Raw genomic sequence first — 20,425 nt, forward strand, 5'->3', positions numbered from 1 at the left:
CATCAAAACTATGAAATAACACATATGGAATCATGTAGTATAACCAACAAAGTGTCAAACAAATCAAAATATATTTGAGATTCTTCAAAGTAGCCACCCTTTGCCTTGATGACAGCTTTGCACACTCTTGGCATTCTCTCAACCAGCTTTACGAGGAAGTCATCTGGAATGCATTTCAATTAACAGGTGTGCCTTGTTAAAAGTTCATTTGTGGAATTGCAGCACAAATTGCAGCACAAATAAATGTGTCAGAGTTCAAGTAACAGACACATCTTGACATCAACTGTTCGGAGGAGACAACATAAATCAGGCCTTCATGGTCGAACTGCTGCAAAGAAACCACTACTTAAGGACTCCAATAGGAAGAAGAGACTTGCTTGGGCAAAGAAACACAAGCAATGGACATTAGACTGGTGGAAATCTGTTCTTTGGTCTGATGAGTCCAAATTTGAGGTTGTTGGTTCCATCCGCCGTGTCTATATGAGACGCAGAGTAAGTGAACGGATGATCTCTGCATGTGTGGAGGAGGGGGTGTGATATGGTGTTGCTTTGCTGGTGACACTGACACTGATTTATTTAGAATTCAAGACACACTTAACCAGCATAGCTACCACAGAATTCTGCAGCGATATGTCATCCCATCTGGTTTGCGCTTGTGGGACTATCATTTGTTTTTCAACAGTACCCAAAACACACCTCCAGGCTGTGTAAGGGCTATTTGACCAAGAAGGAGAGTGATGGAGTGCTGCATCAGATGTCCTGGCCTCCACAATCACCCGACCTCAACCCAATTGAGATGGTTTGGGATGAGTTGGACCGCGGAGTGAAGGAAAAGGAGCCAACAACTGCTCAGCGTATGTGGGAACTCCTTCAAGACTCTTGGAAAAGCATTCCAGGTGAAGCTGGTTAAGAGAATGCCAAGAGCGTGCAAAGGTGTCATCACGGTAAAGAAGGGTGGCAACTTTGAAGAATCTAAAATATATTTTGATTTAACACTTTTTTGGTTAATATATGATTCCATTTGTGTTATTTTATAGGCTCAAACTGTTGGAACGTTGTCAAGGAGGGCGGTCACGTGCTGAGTTCAAGCCGGGCATGAGCTCAATGGGGGGGGGGTACTCGCTAAGCAAGCAACATGACGTCCGTAATATAAGCAACATGGCAAAAAATGCCACCCAGCAATATCAGAGGGCAATGTGGAGCTGTTACCAAGTGGATACAAGTGGCTCTGGGGTAGCACAGTGGAGAAGTAGTGGGAGGAGTGGTGGTGGTCTGGTTTTGTGTCACTCACTTCCTCCTTGTCTTCCTCCCCTGTGCAGAAAGAGAGACGTCTCCTAGAGAACCGGCGGTTGGACCTGGACATCTGTAAAGCACGTGTCAAGAAAGCCAAGCAAGCCGAGGCTAAAGCAGCAGTGAGTCTTCCTCATCCTCAGACACCCCTTCCCTTATGACTGGCGGTCCCAGTTTGATTGATTTCAGGCCTGACATGGAACATACAATTCCTGACATACAGTTCTAGAGTTGATGAAAATGATTTGAGTTCTCTTGGCTCAAAGGTGATTGTAAAGCAGTTTAGTTATTCAACAGCTGCTACCTCCAATCACTGTATGCTTTTGATTAGATGCTCTGGTCTATAAGTGGAGAATGAACACAACACAGTTTAACTCACATAATACGAGCGCACTGCTTGTCCTTCCCCAAAGCTTTCTTAAATGTGTTGTCAACTTAGATCAACTCCAACTGGGACATCAACAGAAATCCATAGACCATTAAGCCAGCTACACCAATAGAAATGGCCATAGGGGTGGGCAGGGGTGGAGGATTTTCATCAATGTCTAGGGGTCTACCTTTGACTCATCTTCTCTGCAAACCTTACATGGGGCATGACAATTGTCTCTCCCAAACTAACATCCCCCTTCACCCTCGCTCATTCTCTTCAGTTTTGCACGTGGAGGCCAACGGTGCCCTCTGTTGACTAACTTTGGACTAACATGTTTCTCTGTTATCATTTGCGCAGTGTGAGGGAGATGTAAGTATTGACGAGTGTTGTATTTCCAGCGATCTCGCTTGCCTCTTTTTCTCCCATTTTTATTTTTTTCATTGAGTGCTGTTTGGGGCATCCTCCCTCTCTTCTTTCAGACCATCCATGCACCACAACTATACAGTAGTATAGTCCCAAAGAAAAGTTGAATGGGATTATTTCAGTAATGACACCTAGAGATGGTCATATGAGAGGTGGAACATTTTTTTTTCTTTTTTTTTCTAGTTGACTTCACCGAACAAAATGTTTTGGATGGTACACTGGCGCAACAAATTTGATGATGTGGAACTGAGACTGTACATTTTTAGACTTTTGTTTTATGTGGCCTCAGTGTTTCCACTACCATCTCCAAGGTCTACCCGCCTCATTGTCTGGACAATGAGGACCCTTTGAACAATACTCCATTGTCCCCTCAGTTGGAAAGCCCTGCTCATTCCCACACTCACACATCCTGAAGACTGATGGGAGTGATGGGGGGGTATCCAGCCAGTCTGCTGTCCATTCCACAGGTACAATGGTCAGGTTTGAACAGAAGACAATGCAAAACCAAGATGTCTGCCACCATTATAATGATACCTGAAAATTGGACCTTGACTTTGAAAATGTGCATGGCGCATGATGCAAATAAATATTTGTGTAAACTCTTCTAATCCATTCATGCCTCATGGTGTGGAGGTAGTATTTAATTCTCATCACTGGCTCTGCGTGACAAAAGACAAGTTACTCATGCCATCCAAGTTCTTCTTAACATCACAAAACACAAATAGGCTGCGCACCGCACTGCTACTTGCACTGCACAGTCCTGGGCCAATATCCACAAAGCATCTCAGAGTAGAGGTGATGATCTAGGATCTGTCCATATAATCATATTCATTATGATCTACAGGGAAAACTGATCCTAGATCAGCACTCCTACTCTGAGACACTTTATGAATATAGGCCCTGAGCTGAGGCCTTCTGTATGGGAGAATGCTCATGCCCTTGAGTCGCTGCTACTGTCAGAGCCAGGTCTGTAGAACTCTGGGAGCAGCTGTATATAGCCATAATTAGCTTAGCATTATAAGGCTGCTACTGTCAACCAGGTCTGTAGAACTCTCGGAGCCTCTGTATGTAGCCATAATTAGCTTAGCATGCTAAGGCAGCTTCTGTCTGTATAGAGGACACATTGGAGCCCCCCATATTCCATGAACTGCAGCTTTGCTTCTCCATCCCAGACTCTTGTGGGAACTGACCGTTTGCTTCTTCTTCTCATTTCTTCTCCCTTTCATTCTTCTTCCTCAGTGTGCTGTTTGTTGGAGCTGCTTGTTTTGATGCGATGCATGACTGTATGACTTTGTTACCCCCTCCTCTGCCTGTAGGCCGAGCCCGATTTTCAGGAGACTAGGCCTCGAAATTATGTTCTGTCTGCGAGCGCATCTGCGGTAAGACGCCCACAGACGGAGACTCATGTTGAGAGATGCATACACACAAAAACACACAGGCTATACTCCATAGAATATGTACAATGGCGCGCGCACACAAACACACAGCATTAGATGTACAAATTCTGGTTTATTTGAGTCTTTCAACACAAGTTTAGTGCACTTCATGGCCTATGTCACAGGTTAGCTTTTCTGAATATAACTAGTCTTTGTGGATAATAACTTGGGTGAGACTGTTAGGGAAGAGACAGACATGTAGAAGGAGACAGAGACTAAGCTATCCTCAACCTAATTCTCTATCAGATACAGAGGTACCATACTCTGGAATTCTTATCTTCACATTGCCCAAACCCCATCGTCCCTCAATAACTTCAAGCAAAGACTGGGGGTCCGCCTGATGAACCAAACTATTCAATAATCTCCTCCATATAGTTAAATAAAGGTTATATATACACTGCTCAAAAAAATAAAGGGAACACTAAAATAACACATCCTAGATCTGAATGAATGAAATATTCTTATTAAATACTTTTTTCTTTATATAGTTGAATGTGCTGACAACAAAATCACACAAATGATCAATGGAAATCAAATTTATCAACCCATGGAGGTCTGGATTTGGAGTGACACTCAAAATTAAAGTGGAAAACCACACTACAGGCTGATCCAACTTTGATGTAATGTCCTTAAAACAAGTCAAAATGAGGCTCAGTAGTGTGTGTGGCCTCCACGTGCCTGTATGACCTCCCTACAATGCCTGGGCATGCTCCTGATGAGGTTGCGGATGGTCTCCTGAAGGATCTCCTCCCATACCTGGACTAAAGCATCCGCCAACTCCTGGACAGTCTGTGGTGCAACGTGGCGTTGGTGGATGGATGTCCCAGATGTGCTCAATTGGATTCAGGTCTGGGGAATGGGCGGGCCAGTCCATATCATCAATGCCTTCCTCTTGCAGGAACTGCTGACACACTCCAGCCACATGAGGTCTAGCATTGTCTTGCATTAGGAGGAACCCAGGGCCAACCACACCAGCATATGGTCTCACAAGGGGTCTGAGGATCTCATCTCGGTACCTAATGGCAGTCAGGCTACCTCTGGCGAGCACATGGAGGGCTGTGCGGCCCTCCAAAGAAATGCCACCCCACACCATGACTGACCCACCGCCAAACCGGTCATGCTGGAGGATGTTGCAGGCAGCAGAACGTTCTCCACCGCGTCTCCAGACTCTGTCTCGTCTGTCACGTGCTCAATGTGAACCTGCTTTCATCTGTGAAGAGCTCAGGGCGCCAGTGGCGAATTTGCCAATCTTGGTGTTCTCTGACAAATGCCAAACATCCTGCACGGTGTTGGGCTGTAAGCACAACCCCCACCTGTGGACGTCGGGCCCTCATTACCACCCTCGTGGAGTCTGTTTCTGACCATTTTAGCAGACACATGCACATTTGTGGCCTGCTGGAGGTCATTATGCAGGGCTCTGGCAGTGCTCCTCCTGCTCCTCCTTGCACAAAGGCGGAGGTAGCGGTCCTGCTGCTGGGTTGTTGCCCTCCTACGGCCTCCTCCACGTCTCCTGATGTACTGGCCTGTCTCCTGGTAGCACCTCCATGCTCTGGACACTATGCTGACAGACACAGCAAACCTTCTTGCCACAGCTCGCATTGATGTGCCATCCTGGATGAGCTGCACTACCTGAGCCACTTGTGTGGGCTGTAGACTCCGTCTCACGCTACCACTAGAGTGAAAGCACCGCCAGCATTCAAAAGTGACCAAAACATCAGCCAGGAAGCATAGGAACTGAGAAGTGGTCTGTGGTCCCCACCTGCAGAACCACTCCTTTATTGGGGGTGTCTTGCTAATTGCCTATAATTTCCACCTGTTGTCTATTCCATTTGCACAACAGCATGTGAAATGTATTGTCAATCAGTGTTGCTTCCTAAGTGGACAGTTTGATTTCACAGAAGTGGGATTGACTTGAAGTTACATTGTGTTGTTTGTGTTCCCTTTATTTTTTTGAGCAGTGTGTATATATATATTTTTTAAATATAGCCCATCTCTCTCACTCACATCCACACAACACATCCAAACAAAACATATACTGTTTATTATTTTTTGTCATTTCTGACCAGTTAATTTGTACATTTTTGGTTTAGAAGGTTTTGTCTGTTTTAACAAACTTAAAACATTTTTTTTATACTTGTATATATTTTTTTGTGATATTGTTTTTATCTATATTGTTGTCTATCACTTATTTTCTTTGGTGCAAATAAATTAAACCTTAAATTTAAACTTAAAAACAGCAAAGCAGTGGTGGCTGGGATAGTTGGGATCTGGAAGATTCCAAAGAGTCGGCCAATGTGATGGATCAGAGGAAGGTATATATAAATAGGTTTACACTGTTCATAGCATATTATCAACAATACTAGATGGGATGTAACCCCCGCCCTACACTGCTAGAAGAAATGGTGCTATACAGAACCAACAAGCGTTCCATGGCTTGCTTCATACAGATCAGTGTGGTTCAGTTGGCATAGCTTGGCACTTGCAACACCAAGGGTATTGGGTTTAATCCCTGCTGGAGCCACCCATACATAAAATGTATGCACGCATGACTGTAAGTCACTTTGGATAAAAGCGTCTGCTAAATGGCTTATTATATATGGCTATATAAAATTGCAATGAAGCACCTTTTTATTTTCAGCAGTGTAGGTACTAGCTCAATGGTACTGTGGTATAGTAGGGTGTTACTTTCCCCATCGCCTGTTCTCGAGGCCCTTAGAGGGTGTGTATGTATTGGAGCCCCCCCCCCTCCACAATGTGACCCCCCCCATCGCCTCAACGCTCTGATGGAATCCAGCCAAAGTTCAGCACCTGATTTTACTGACCACAGACTTGATGAATTAGTTCAATCATGGAGAGACTTACTGAATGAACAATAGACTGAATGCAAATACGAAGGTTTATTAAATTATAATTGGGGGATGACCCCCGGAGACAGATATCGGGATAGCAGATAGCCCTTTGGTGGACAACTGGCCAGAAGATTGCAGGTGTTAAGATCTCTTATCTACCTAATTTTTGCCACCATGCAGTTAGCCAAACAAGAATGGTCCTACGTTCCACTTTCATATATCTGTTTTGCTCCTGATGTTGTCACTGTCTTTGTTATCGCTACTGTTTAGGTAACTCTGTCACATTCGTCAGTCTGTATTGGAGGAGAAGGGTTTGTTCATGGTAGTCGTGTTTATGATGAATGCCAGTGACGAAGACGTGCCTGGCCATTTTCTTTTCAGTCCAACGCGTTGGACCAAATTATTTGTTTTGTCAGTTGTTGTGTCACGGTGTTGTGTGTCTTTGTCTATAATGAGAGATTCTGTCGTTGTAATTGTCAAACAGATGGTTGTGTATAGTAGGCCGTTGTTGAAAAACCGAAAAATTTGAATCCCCTTCGTGACCAAAACCCTGTGTGTGTTCACATCCTCTCACGTTTTCCCTTATTTTAAAAATGTACCTTTATTTAACTAGGCAAGTCAGTTAAGAACAAATTCTTATTTTCAATGAGGTTGTATTTCTCCTTCGAGAATCAATTCCTTAGCTGCTTAGAATTCCAGGGGCATGTTTCCCATAGAAATATAATGTAATAAATGATATTCCTATGATGGTTCAGCCACACTGATGGGAAACCTCAATAGAGCACTTCACTGGGCTCCCTGGGCTTTGTCGTGCCGTCTGTGTACTGTCCACACAAACTACGTGTCCTCCTGTCATTTTAATTCTGCTAGTCCCACAGAAATGTCATTTGGCTATACTTATCGTAACGTATAGTAGAGTAAGGAGCGGTCTAATAACATGTGTAATAAATACCTTTGTAACAGGGCTATTACAGTTGATAAGTACATGCAGTTATGGAATAGCTAATTACTAATGCCTGTGTCCAGTGTGAACTGCTGCCCTACATTTAAAAGTGACTCTTTACTTGCATCACATACCTAATAATGGTTTCAACAAAATAATCTGATTACTTACTCATGTTTTCAAATCATTGGCCTCTTCCAGACATGACTAGACTTTTATTGTTATAGGAGGATTCCTCCCATCTTACTACACAGCTAGTCTTTCAACATATCAATGAGTCAGAAAGGGAATGGGGCCATTGCTCCTGAGACAGACTCATGAGACTGCTCTGGGGAGACATTATTATGTGGATGTAGAACCCCACAAGGTCTGTTGTGTGCTGTCATTGTTGGTCTGAGAATTGCTCTTATCTCCCTTGTTGTCATGCTGCTTATTCTAGCTGTGGAGTGAGGAAGTGGACAAAGTAAGTATCACTTAGTAAGATTGGTGTTCAACAACACAGACTAAAAAGGTCATAGACTGCTTTAGAGGTGTGTGTGTGTGTGTCCGTGTCCCCAGTGACCTCAAAGTATTTGGACAGTGAAAAATTTTTTGGGTTTGTTTTGGCTCTGTCAACTAAAACACTTTGGATTTGAAATGATACAATGACTATGAGGTTAAAGTACAGACTGTCAGCTTAAATATGAGGGTATTATCATCCATATAGGTTTAAATGAATGGTAAATAATGTATTGGGTCATTTTGGAGTCACTTTTATTGTAAATCAGAATAGAGTGTTTAGAAACATGAATATTTTTATTTACAATAAAAGTGACTAATGCATTATCTACCATTTAATTAATATTGGGCACAAAATCTGAAACACAACCAAAACAAACAGCAAATGCATCCAACAAATATGTGAAGTCACAAGCTTGATGTAGCCATTGCGTGCTATGAATATGGGACCAAATACATAACTTTTTACTACTTTAATACACATTAGTGAATTTGTCCCAATGGTTTTCGTGTAACGCCCGTCGGAAGAAGTGGACCAAGTTGCAGCGCAGTACATGTTCATGATTCTTTATTTAATTTGAACACCAAACAAAAGAACAACGATCGTCACGTTCTGAAGGCTACTCAGAGCTAACAAAAACAACATCCCACGACCTAAGGTGGCAAAACAGCCTGCCTAAGTATGATTCCCAATCAGAGACAACGATAGACAGCTGTCCCTGATTGAAAACCATACCCGGCCAAAACATAGAAACACAAAACCTAGAAATAAAGAACATAGAATGCCCACCCAAATCACACCCAGACCAAACCAAATAGAGACATAAAAAGGCTCTCTAAGGTCAGGGTGTGACATTTGGTCCCCTAAAATGGGGGGACTATGTACAAAAAGTGCTGTAATTTCTAAACTGTTCACCTGATATGGATGAAAACACCCTCAAATTAAAGCTGGAGTACAGCCCCAAAAACTAAATAAATGTAATTGTTCCAACACTTTTGGAGCTCACTGTACATGCATGTGTGCATATACACTGAGTGTACAAAACATTAAGAACACCTGCTCTTTTCATGTCATAGACTGAATCCAGGTAAAAAACTATGGTCCCTTATTGAAGTATCTTGTTAAATCTACTTCAATCGGTAGATGAAGGGTAGGAGACAGGTTAAAGAAGGATTTTAAGCCTTGAGACAATTGATATATGGATTGTGTATGTGTGCCATTCAGAGGGTGAATGGGTAAGACAAAAGATGTTAAGTGCCTTTGAACGGGTAATGATATTAGGTCAAATTTATTTCAATCAATCAAATTTATTTATGAAGCCCTTCTTACATCAGCTGATGTCACAAAGTGCTGTACAGAAACCCAGCCTAAAACCCCAAACAGCAAGCAATGCAGGTGTAGAAGCATGGTGGCTAGGGAAAACTCCCTAGAAAGGCCAGAACCTAGGAAGAAACCTAGAGAGGAACCAGGTTATGAGGGGTGGCCAGTCCTCTTCTGGCTGTGCCGGTTGGAGATTATAACAGAACATGGCCAAGATGTTCAAATGTTCATAGATGACCAGCAGGGTCAAATAATAATAATCATAGTGGTTGTCGAGGGTGCAGCAGGTCAGCGCATCAGGAGTAAATGTCAGTTCATAGCTGATCATTCAGAGTATCTCTACCGCTCCTGCTGTCTCTAGAGAGTTGAAAACAGCAGGTCTGGGACAGGTAGCGCATCCGGTGAACAGGTTAGAGTTCCATAGCCGCAGGCAGAACAGTTGAAACTGGAGCAGCAGCACGGCCAGGTGGACTGGGAACAGCAAGGAGTCATCGTGCCAGGTAGTCCTGAGGCATGGTCCTAGGGCTCAGGTCCTCCAAGAGAGAGAAAGAAAGAAAGAGTATTAGAGCGAGCATACTTAAATTCACACAGGACACCCGATAAGACAGGATAAGTACTCCAGATATAACAGACTGACCCTAGTCCTCCGACACATAAACTACTGCAGCATAAATACTGGAGGTTGAGACCGGAGGGGTCGGGAGACACTGTGGCCCCTGTCCGACGATACGCCCAGACAGGGCCAAACAGGCAGGATATAACCCCACCCACTTTGCCAAAGCACAGCCCCCACACCACCAGAGGGATATCTTCAACCACCAACTTACCATCCTGAGACAAGGCCGAGTATAGCCCACACAGATCTCCGCCATGGCACAACCCAAGGGGGTGGCACCAACCCGGACAGGAATATCACGTCAATGACTCAACCCACTCAAGTGACGCACCCCTCCTAGGGATGGCATGGAAGAGCACCAGTAAGCCAGTGACTCATCCCCTGTAATAGGGTTAGAGGCAGAGAATCCCAGTGGAGAGAGGGGAACCGGCCAGGCAGAGACGGCAAGGGCGGTTCGTTGCTCCAGAGCCTTTCCGTTCACCGTCATACTCCTGGGCTAGACTACACTCAATCATAGGACCTACTGAAGAGATGAGTCTTCAATAAAGACTTAAAGGTTGAGACCGAGTCTGCGTCTTTCACATGGGTAGGCAGACCATTCCATAAAAATTGAGCTCTATAGGAGAAAGCCCTGCCTCCAGCTGTTTGCTTAGAAATTCTAGGGACAGTAAGGAGGCCTGCGTCTTGTGACCGTAGCGTACATGTAGGTATGTACGGCAGGACCAAATTGGAAAGTTGGGTAGGAGCAAGCCCATTTAATGCTTTGTAGGTTAGCAGTAAAAAAAAACTTGAAATCAGCCCTTTCCTTAACAGGAAGCCAGTGTAGAGAGGCTAGCACTGGAGTAATATGATCACATTTTTTGCTTCTAGTCAAGATTCTAGCAGCCGTGTTTATTTAGTGCTTTATACGGGTAGCCGGAAAGTAGAGCATTACAGTAGTCTAACCTAGAAGTGACAAAAACATGGATTCATTTTTCTGCATCATTTTTGCAGAGAAAGTTTCTGATTTTTGCAATGTTACGTAGATGGGAAAAAAGCTGTCCTTGAAACAGTCTTGATATGTTCATCAAAAGAGAGATCAGGGTCCAGAGTAATGCCGAGGTCCTTCAGTTTTATTTGAGACGACTGTACAACCATCAAGATTAATTGTCAGATTCAACAGAAGATCCTTTTGTTTCTTGGGACCTAGAACAAGCATCTCTGTTTTGGCGAGTTTAAAAGTAGAGAATTTGCAGCCATCCACTTCCTTATGTCTGAAACACTTACAGGGAAGGCAATTTTGGGGCTTCACCATGTTTCATCGAAATGTACAGCTGTGTGTCATCTGCATAGCAGTGAAAGTTAACATTATGTTCCCGAATGACATCACCAAGAGGTAAAATATATAGTGAAAACAATAGTGGTCCTAAAATGGAACCTTGAGGAACACCGAAATGTACAGTTGATTTGTCAGAGGACAAACCATCCACAAAGACAAACTGATATCTTTCCGACAGATAAGATCTAAACCAGGCCAGAACTTGTCCGTGTAGACCAATTTGGGTTTCCAATCTCTCCAAAAGAATGTGGTCATCGATGGTATCAAAAGCAGCACTAAGGTCTAGGAGCATGAGGACAGATGCAGACCCTCAGACTGACACTATTAAAAGGTCATTTAACCTTCAAGTGCAGTCTCGGTGCTATGATGGGGTCTAAAACCAGACTGAAGCGTTTCGTATACATTGTTTGTCTTCAGTAAGGCAGTGAGTTGCTGCGCAACAGCCTTTTCTAACCTTTTTGTAGAAGAATGGGAGATTCGATATAGGCTGATAGTTTTTTATATTTTCTGCGTCAAGGTTTGGCTTTTTCAAGAGGCTTTATTACATCCACTTTTAGTGAGTTTGGTACACATCCGGTGGATAGAGAGCCGTTTATTATGTTCAACATAGGAGGGCCAAGCACAGGAAGCAGCTCTTAAAGTAGTTTAGTTGGAATAGGGTCCAGTATGCAGCTTGAAGGTTTAGAGGCCAATTATTTTCATCAATGTGTCAAGAGATATAGTACTAAAACACTTGAGTGTCTCTCTTGATCCTAGGTCCTAGCAGAGTTGTGCAGACTCAGGACAACTGAGCTTTGGAGGAATACGCAGATTTAAAGAGTTGTCCGTAATTTGCTTTCTAATGATCATGATCTTTTCCTCAAAGAAGTTCATGAATTTATCACTGCTGAAGTGAAAGCCATCCTCTCTTGGGGAATGCTGCATTTTAGTTAGCTTTACAACAGTATCAAAAATACATTTTTGGATTGTTCTTATTTTCCTCAATTAAGTTGGAAAAATAGGATGATCGAGCAGCAGTGAGGGCTCTTCGATACTGCACGGTATTGTCTTTCCAAGTTAGTCGGAAGACTTCCAGTTTGGTGTGGCGCCATTGCCGTTCCAATTTTCTGGAAGCTTGCTTCAGAGCTCGGGTATTTTCTGTATACCAGGGAGCTAGTTTCTTATGACAAATGTTTTTTTGTTTTTAGCAGTGCGACTACATCTAGGGTATTACGCAAGGTTAAATTGAGTTGCTCAGTTAGGTGGTTAACTGATTTTTGTCTTCTGACGTCCTTGGGTAGACAGAGGGTGTCTGGAAGGGCATCTTGGAATCTTTGGGTTGTCCGAGAATTTATATTACGACTTTTGATGATCCTTGGTGGGGGTCTGAGCAGATTATTTGTTGTGATTGCAAACGTAATAAAATGGTGGTCCGATAGTCTACTACAAGGTCCAATAAGAACTCGGTGAGGAACGCGGCAGCGTAGCCTAGTGGTTAGAGCGTTGGACTAGTAACCAAAAGGTTGCAAGTTCAAATCCCCGAGCTGACAGATCTGTTGTTCTGCCCCTGAACAAGGCACTGTTCCTAGGCTGTCATTGAAAATAAGAATTTGTTCTTAACTGACTTGCCTAGTTAAATAAAGGTAAAATAAACACTGTATATGGCCCAGGAGGCCTGTAAACAGTAGCTATATAAAGGTGATTGAGTAGGCTGCATACACTTCATGACTCGAAGCTCAAAAGACGAAAACAGCTTTTTGGGGGGATTGAAATTTGTTAGCATCACCTTTGCGGGATGCGGTCACTAGTGTAACTAGGAGGTGAGGCCTCATTTAACACAGTAAATTCATCAGGCTTAAGCCATGTTTTAGTCAGGCCAATCACATCAAGATTATGATCAGTGATTAGTTCATTGACTATAACTGCCTTGGAAGTGAGGGATCTAACATTAAGTAGCCTTATCTTGAGATGTAAGGTATCACAATACCACCTCTGCACAGATGGGCACTAAACACAATTAGTGTAGTAGTCCTACCCCAGTTTACCTTGCCTAAATCAGTCCGTCCCATATCTGATTTGAGATGTGCAAGAGATTAGTCTCTTCAACTAATCTTGGTTACCCAGAAGTAAAATTATTGTAAAAAAGTTGTCACTTCCAGTTTAATCTGTCCACGAGAGATTACTCAATTACTGATAGGGGGGAGGGGGGGGTGCAACTCAATATTTGGAATGTGTCTTTAATGTTTTGTACCCTCAGTGGGTGTTCATGTGGTCTCTCCCGTCTTCTCCTATAGGCGGAGCAGGAGCTGCGTGTGGCTCAGACAGAGTTTGACAGACAGGCCGAGGTCACCCGGCTGCTACTGGAGGGCATCAGCAGTACACACGTGAGTCCAGAGACATCACACACACACTAGTCACGGAAAGCCCAGACCTAGGGAAACAGCACTAGGTCTGGGGAGGATGCTGGATCAGGGCTAGAGATCAGGGGTAACTCTACTCCATTAAAGCAGTCAAACAAACAAAAAAGCAGGTTCTAACCAGTTCTCACAACCTATGTGTCTAAGATGGGTGAGTGATTAGATCTTTAGAGCCTAAACAGATGGGAGAAGTATTCAGCCAATTTTTCTCCAGCAAATATAAACTGTAACGTTGCGGTTTAGTAACAATCATTGTGAAAACCATTGAATGTGTGAAACCAGGCTTTTGGAAGTACAACTTGTTTCTTGTCTTTCACCCTGTCCCCCCTTTCCCTGATAGGTCAACCACCTGCGCTGCCTGCATGAGTTTGTGGAGGCCCAGGCTACATACTATGCCCAGTGTCACCAGTACATGCAGGAGCTGCAGAAAGAACTGAGCAGGTGAGCACTTTACTACGGAGGTATAGTTGGATGAATCATAACCCTTATGAGTGGGTTGAAGTGGCTTTGTTTACATACATGGGAAAATTCTTCAACATTTCCCTTTTTTCTCTCTGCTGGCAGTGCTAACAGCGATACGTAAGTAACTGGTGTTGTTGTTGATGATAGTGTTGTTTGTAGTGTTGCGTTTGTGTTTTAAGAGTGATTTGTGCGTATTTGTAAATACAGTGCCTTCAGAAAGTATTCACACCCCTTGATTTTTTTTCTACAAATTTGTTGTTACAGCCTGAATTTAAAATAGATTCCTTTTTTAAAAATTATTATGATTATTATTTTTTTTAAATGTGTCACTGGCCTACATACAATACCCCCATAATGTCAACATGGAATTATATTTTTCAAAAATGTTCCAAATTAATTAAAAATGAAAAGTTGAAATGTCTTTAGTCTAAGTATTCAACCCCTTTGTTATAGCAAGCATAAATAAGTTCAGCAGTAAAAATGTCACATAATAAATTGCATGGACACACTCTGTGTGCAATAATAGTGTTTAATATGATTTTGGCTTCCTCATCTCGGTACCCCACACATACAATTGTCTGGAAGGTCCCTCAGTCAAGCAGTGAATTTCAAACACAGATTTAGCCACAAAGATCAGGGAGGTTTTCCAAAGCCTCGCAATGAAGGGCACCTTTTGGGAGATGGGAAAATACACAAATAAACAGACATTGAATATCCCTTTGAGCATGGTGAAGTTATTAATTACACTTTGGCTGGTGTATCAACACATCCAGGTAGGCAAGTTGAGAACAAGTTCTCATTTACAATCGCGACCTGGCCAAGATAAAGCAAAGCAATTCGACACGTACAACGACACAGTTACACATGGAGTGAAATAAACATACAGTCAATAATACAGTAGAAAAATAAGTATATATACAATGTGAGCAAATGAGGTGAGAAGGGAGGTAAAGGCAAAAAAAAGACCATGGTGGCGAAGTAAATACAATATAGCAAGTTAAACACTGGAATGGTAGATTTGCAGTGGAAGAATGTGCAAAGTAGAGAGAAATAATGGGGTGCAAAGGAGCAAAATAAGTAAATACAGTAGGGGGAGAGGTAGTTTGGGCTAAATTATAGATGGGCTATGTACAGGTGCAGGAATCTGTGAGCTGCTCTGACAGCTGGTGCTTAAAGGTAGTGAGGGAGATAAGTGTTTCCAGTTTCAGAGATTTTTGTCCGATAGACCAATTCAGATAGCAGCCGATAAGACAGCTAACGATTAGCGGGCCGCAGATGGGCGTTCAGGTAACGTCGCAATGGAGGGGCCAGTTGGATAACACCCTCGGGCAGATAACGTCGGTAGTCCAGTCGTGAAGGCCCAGTGGGGCTCTGCATCGGCACACGGATAGCAGCTAGCTAGCTGCTAGATCCAGGTGTAAATGTCCAGAGCTTGGGGTTGAATTAAAAAAATATATATATATATATATTTTTTCACCTTTCTTTAACCAGGTAGGCTAGTTGAGAACAAGTTCTCATTTGCAACTGCGACCTGGCCAAGATAAAGCATAGCAGTGTGAACAGACACAGAGTTACACATGGAGTAAACAATTAACAAGTCAATAATACAGTAGAAAAAAGGAAAGTCTATATACATTGTGTGCAAAAGGCATGAGGAGGTAGGCGAATAATTACAATTTTGCAGATTAACACTGGAGTGATAAATGATCAGATGGTCATGTACAGGTAGAGATATTGGTGTGCAAAAGAGCAGAAAATAAAATAAATAAAAACAGTATGGGGTTGAGGTAGGTAAAAATGGGTGGGCTATTTACCGATAGACTATGTACAGCGGCAGCGATCGGTTAGCTGCTCAGATAGCAGATGTTTGAAGTTGGTGAGGGAGATAAAAGTCTCCAACTTCAGCGATTTTTGCAATTCGTTCCAGTCACAGGCAGCAGAGAACTGGAACGAAAGGTGGCCAAATGAGGTGTTGGCTTTAGGGATGATCAGTGAGATGCACCTGCTGGAGCGCGTGTTACGAGTGGGTGTTGCCATCGTGACCAGTGAACTGAGATAAGGCGGAGCTTTACCTAGCATGGACTTGTAGATGACCTGGAGCCAGTGGGTCTGGGGACGAATATGTAGCGAGGGCCAGCCGACTAGAGCATACAGGTCGCAGTGGTGGGTGGAATAAGGTGCTTTAGTGACAAAACGGATGGCACTGTGATAAACTGCATCCAGTTTGCTGAGTAGAGTGTTGGAAGCAATTTTGTAGATGACATCGCCGAAGTCGAGGATCGGTAGGATAGTCAGTTTTACTAGGGTAAGTTTGGCGGCGTGAGTGAAGGAGGCTTTGTTGCGGAATAGAAAGCGGACTCTTGATTTGATTTTCGATTGGAGATGTTTGATATGAGTCTGGAAGGAGAGTTTACAAATCCGGGGATATGGATAGAAAAATAGGTCCGGTATGTTCTGGTCTGAGTCGCCTTGTACAAAACTGGCGATAGCTTTTCGAGCTAAAGGATAGCCGATGACCACAAACCGTGGTTAGCTTAATACTAACGTTAGCCAGAAAAAGATACAGCCGTCTTTCCTATCTCCGTTGCCGGAGAGGAAGGAAACTGCTCAGGAATTTACCCATGAGGACAATGGTGACTTTAAAACAGTTAGTGTTCAATGGCTGTGATAGGAGAACTGAGGATGGCTCAACACCATTGTAGTTACTCCACAATACTAACCTAATTAACAGAGGTAAAAGAAGGAAGCCTATTCAGAATAAAAATATTCCAAAACATGCCTGTTTGCAACAAGGCACTAAAGTAATAATGCAAAAAATGTGGCAAATCAATTAACTTTTTGTCCTGAATACAAAGTGTTATGTTTCGGGCAAATCCAATACAACACTTTACTAAGTACCAGTGGCGGTCGGGGCCGTTTAAGATGAGGGAGGACGATAATTTTTTTAATGAGCATGGCCTTATTTCTATTACACCATATTGAATCATGGTCATTCATATTCCATTCACCCAGATCAATGTAACATCTATAGGTTTAGGCTACTCCCTGTAAAAATTGGTGCCGGGAAGAAAGGGCAGCAGTTTTATGGGCGCCTAATCAATTGTGCTATTTGGTGTATTTTTTTTTGCGTTATTTGTAACATATTTTGTACAAAATGTTTCTGCCACCGTATCTTATGGCAAAAAAGAGCTTATGGATATCAGGACAGCGATCACTCACCTCGGATTAGACAAAGATTTTTTCTTCAACAAGCAGGACACACAGGATGTACTTCAAACACCCGACAAGGCCAACATCCCTATCATTGGCAAGAGTTAGAGACGCAGATACAGAGGACACAGAGCGGGGTGCCTCGTAAGGATCCGCAGATGGCTAGTGGGAAAGCTGCCGTTACCGTCATTATTACTTGGACAATAAATTAGACGAGGTACAATCACGAATATCCTACCAACGCGACATCAGAAACTGTAACATCTTATGTTTCATGGAATCGTGACTGAATGATGACATGAATATTCAGCTAGTGGGATATACGCTGCACCGGCAAGATGGAACAGCACACTCCAGTAAGACGAGGGGGGCCAGTCTGTGCATATTTGTATACAACAGCTGGTGCACGAAATCTAAGGAATCCACACACAGAGACGCATACAAAGCTCTCCCTCGCCCTCCATTTGGTCAATCTGACCACAATTATATCCTCCTGATTCCTGCTTACAAGCAAAAGTTAAAGCAGTAAGCACCAGTGACTCGGTCTATAAAAAAAAAAGTGGTCAGATGAAGCAGAAGCTAAACTACAGGACTGTTTTGCTAGCATAGACTGGAACATGTTCTGGGATTCTTCCAATGGCATTGAGGAGTACACCACATCAGTCACTGGCTTTATCAATAAGTGCATCGAGGACGTCGTCCCCACAGTGACCGTACATACATACCCTAACCAGAAACCATGGATTACAGGCAACATGCGTACTGAGCTAAAGGGTAGAGCTGCTCCTTTCAAGGTGCGGGGCTCTAACCCGGAAGCTAATAAGAAATCCTGCTATGCCCTCTGACAAACCATCAAACAGGCAAAGCGACAATACCGGGCTATGATTGAATCATACTACATCGGCTCTGACGCTCATCGGATGTGGCAGGGCTTGAAAACTATTACAGACTACAAAGGGAAGCACAGCATGAATTCCCCAGTGACACGAGCCTACCAGAGGAGCTAAATCACTTTTATGCTTGTTTCGAGGCAAGTAACACTGAAACATGCATGAGAGCATCAGCTGTTTTGGATGACTGTGGGATCACACTCTCCGTAGCTGACATGAGTAAGACCTTTAAACTGGTCAACAGTCACAAGGCCGCGGAGCCAGACGGATTACCAGGACGTGTGCTCCTGGCATGTGCTGACCAACTGGCAGGTGTCTTCACTGACATTTTCAACATGTCCCTGATTGAGTCTGTAATACCAACATGTTTCAAGCAGACCACCATAGTCCCTGTGCCCAAGAACACTAAGGTAACCTGCCTAAATCACTCCCGACCCATAGCACTCATGTTTGTAGCCATGAAGTGCCACTCCAATTTGCATACCGCCCAAACAGATCCACAGATGATGCAATCTCTATTGCACTCCACACTGCCCTTTCCCACCTGGACAAAAATAACACCTACGTGAGAATGCTATTCATTGACTACAGCTCAGCGTTCAACACCATAGTATCATCAAAGCTCATCACTAAGCTAAGGATCCTGGGACTAAACACCTCCCTTTGCAACTGGATCCTGAACTTCCTGACAGACCGTCCCCAGGTGGTAAGGGTAGGTTGCAACACATCCTCCACGCAGATCGACAACACTGGAGCCACTCAGGGGTGCGTGCTCAGTCCCCTCCTGTACTCCTTCTTCACCCACGACTGCGTGGCCAGGCACGACTCCAACACCATCATTAAGTTTGCAGACGAGACCGCATGTAGGGAGATCCGAGACCTGGCTGGGTGGTGCCAGAATAACAACCTATCCCTCAACGTAATCAAGACAAAGGAGATGATTGTGGAATACAGGAAAAGGAGGACCGAGCACGCCCCCATTCTCATCTACAGGGCTGCAGTGGAGCAGGTTGATGTCCACATCACCAACAAACTAGAATGGTCCAAACACACCAAGACAGTCGTGAATAGTGCACGACAAAGCCTATTTCCCCCTCAGGAAACTAAAATGGGTCCTCAGATCCTCAAATGGTTCTACACCTGCAACATCGAGAGCATCTGGTTGCATCACCGCCTGGAATGGCAACTGTTCGGCCTCCGACTGCAAGGCACTACAGAGGGTAGTGAGTACGGCCCAGTACATCACTGGGGCTAAGCTGCCTGCCATTCAGGACCTCTACACCAGGCGGTGTCAGAGGAAGGCCCTAGCCATCCCAGTCATAGACTGTTCTCTCTACTACCGCATGGCAAGCGGTACCGGAGCTCCAAGTCTAGGACCAAAAGGCTTCTCAACAGCTTTTACCCCCAAGCCATAAGACTCCTGAACAGGTAATCAAGTGTTTACCTGGACTATTTGCATTGTCCTGCCCCCCCATCCCCTCTTTTACGCTGCTACTCTCTGTTTATCATATATGCATAGTCACTTTAACCATACCTACATGTACATACTACGTCAATTAGCCTGACTAACCGGTGCCCCCACACTTTGGCTACCCGGATTATCTGCATTGTGTCCCGCCACCCGCCAACCCCTCTTTTACGCTACTGCTACTCTCTGTTTATCATATATGCATAGTCACTTTAACCATACCTACATGTACATACTACCTCAAATAGGCCGACTAACCAGTGCCTGTATATAGCCTTGCTACTGTTATAGCCTCGCTACTGTATATAGCCTCGCTACTGTTATTTTTCACTGTCTTTTTACTATTGTTTTTATTTCTTTACTTATCTATTGTTCACCTAATACCTTTTTTTAACTTCAAAATTGAACTGTTGGTTAGGGCCTGTAAGTAAGCATTTCACTGTATGGTCTACGTCGTATTCGGCGCACGTGAAAATAAACTTTTGATTTGATATACATGATACAAAAATGTTCCCTAAACCCATCATGAGGTTGCTGAAACCTAGCCTATAAATGAAAGTTTACAACGTAGATGCACAAGTCGAGAGACATTTTTGTAATCAAGGTGACAGACATTGACACATTCAATACCGCCTTGCACAATATTGCCTGCATCTAACTGATCTAGGGTGTAATCATTAGTCCAACAGTTGCAAACGAGAGTTTCTATTGGACACATTCAGTTATGTTTGCTTCCATTTTAGAAAGGTTTTTCAACAGAATCGGGGGAGTGAATACACCCCTGATCACACGCAAACACTGTTCACTTTCATAGCAGCCATATACAAACAGCATGATCCCTTTGATCATTGGATAATTCCTACTCGCATCTACGTGCTCTCCTCTCACCTTTTCCATTCACTTGTGGACTTCAGTGCACAACACAAGCTGTCTGT

General features: G+C 43.5%; 1 protein-coding gene across 8 annotated transcripts in view; it reads left to right on the forward strand.

Annotated features, from left to right (window-relative positions):
• The window catches only part of sh3glb2b (SH3-domain GRB2-like endophilin B2b), a 69,837-nt gene that overhangs the window by 23,110 nt on the left and 26,302 nt on the right, over window positions 1–20,425 (forward strand). Inside the window, exons 5-11 of one of the 8 annotated variants that reach the window (XM_065017279.1) lie at window positions 1,320–1,412; window positions 3,400–3,462; window positions 5,757–5,831; window positions 7,751–7,774; window positions 13,338–13,427; window positions 13,801–13,901; window positions 14,025–14,039. In XM_065017279.1, the coding sequence (XP_064873351.1) occupies window positions 1,320–1,412; window positions 3,400–3,462; window positions 5,757–5,831; window positions 7,751–7,774; window positions 13,338–13,427; window positions 13,801–13,901; window positions 14,025–14,039 (461 nt within the window). The remainder of the gene's footprint in view (window positions 1–1,319; window positions 1,413–3,399; window positions 3,463–5,756; window positions 5,832–7,750; window positions 7,775–13,337; window positions 13,428–13,800; window positions 13,902–14,024; window positions 14,040–20,425) is intronic. The other 7 variants (XM_065017280.1, XM_065017281.1, XM_065017282.1 and 4 more) reach the window with 7 other exon arrangements.

The sequence above is a fragment of the Oncorhynchus nerka genome, linkage group LG4, assembly GCF_034236695.1.
Source record: "Oncorhynchus nerka isolate Pitt River linkage group LG4, Oner_Uvic_2.0, whole genome shotgun sequence".
Classification (NCBI taxonomy): domain Eukaryota; kingdom Metazoa; phylum Chordata; class Actinopteri; order Salmoniformes; family Salmonidae; genus Oncorhynchus; species Oncorhynchus nerka.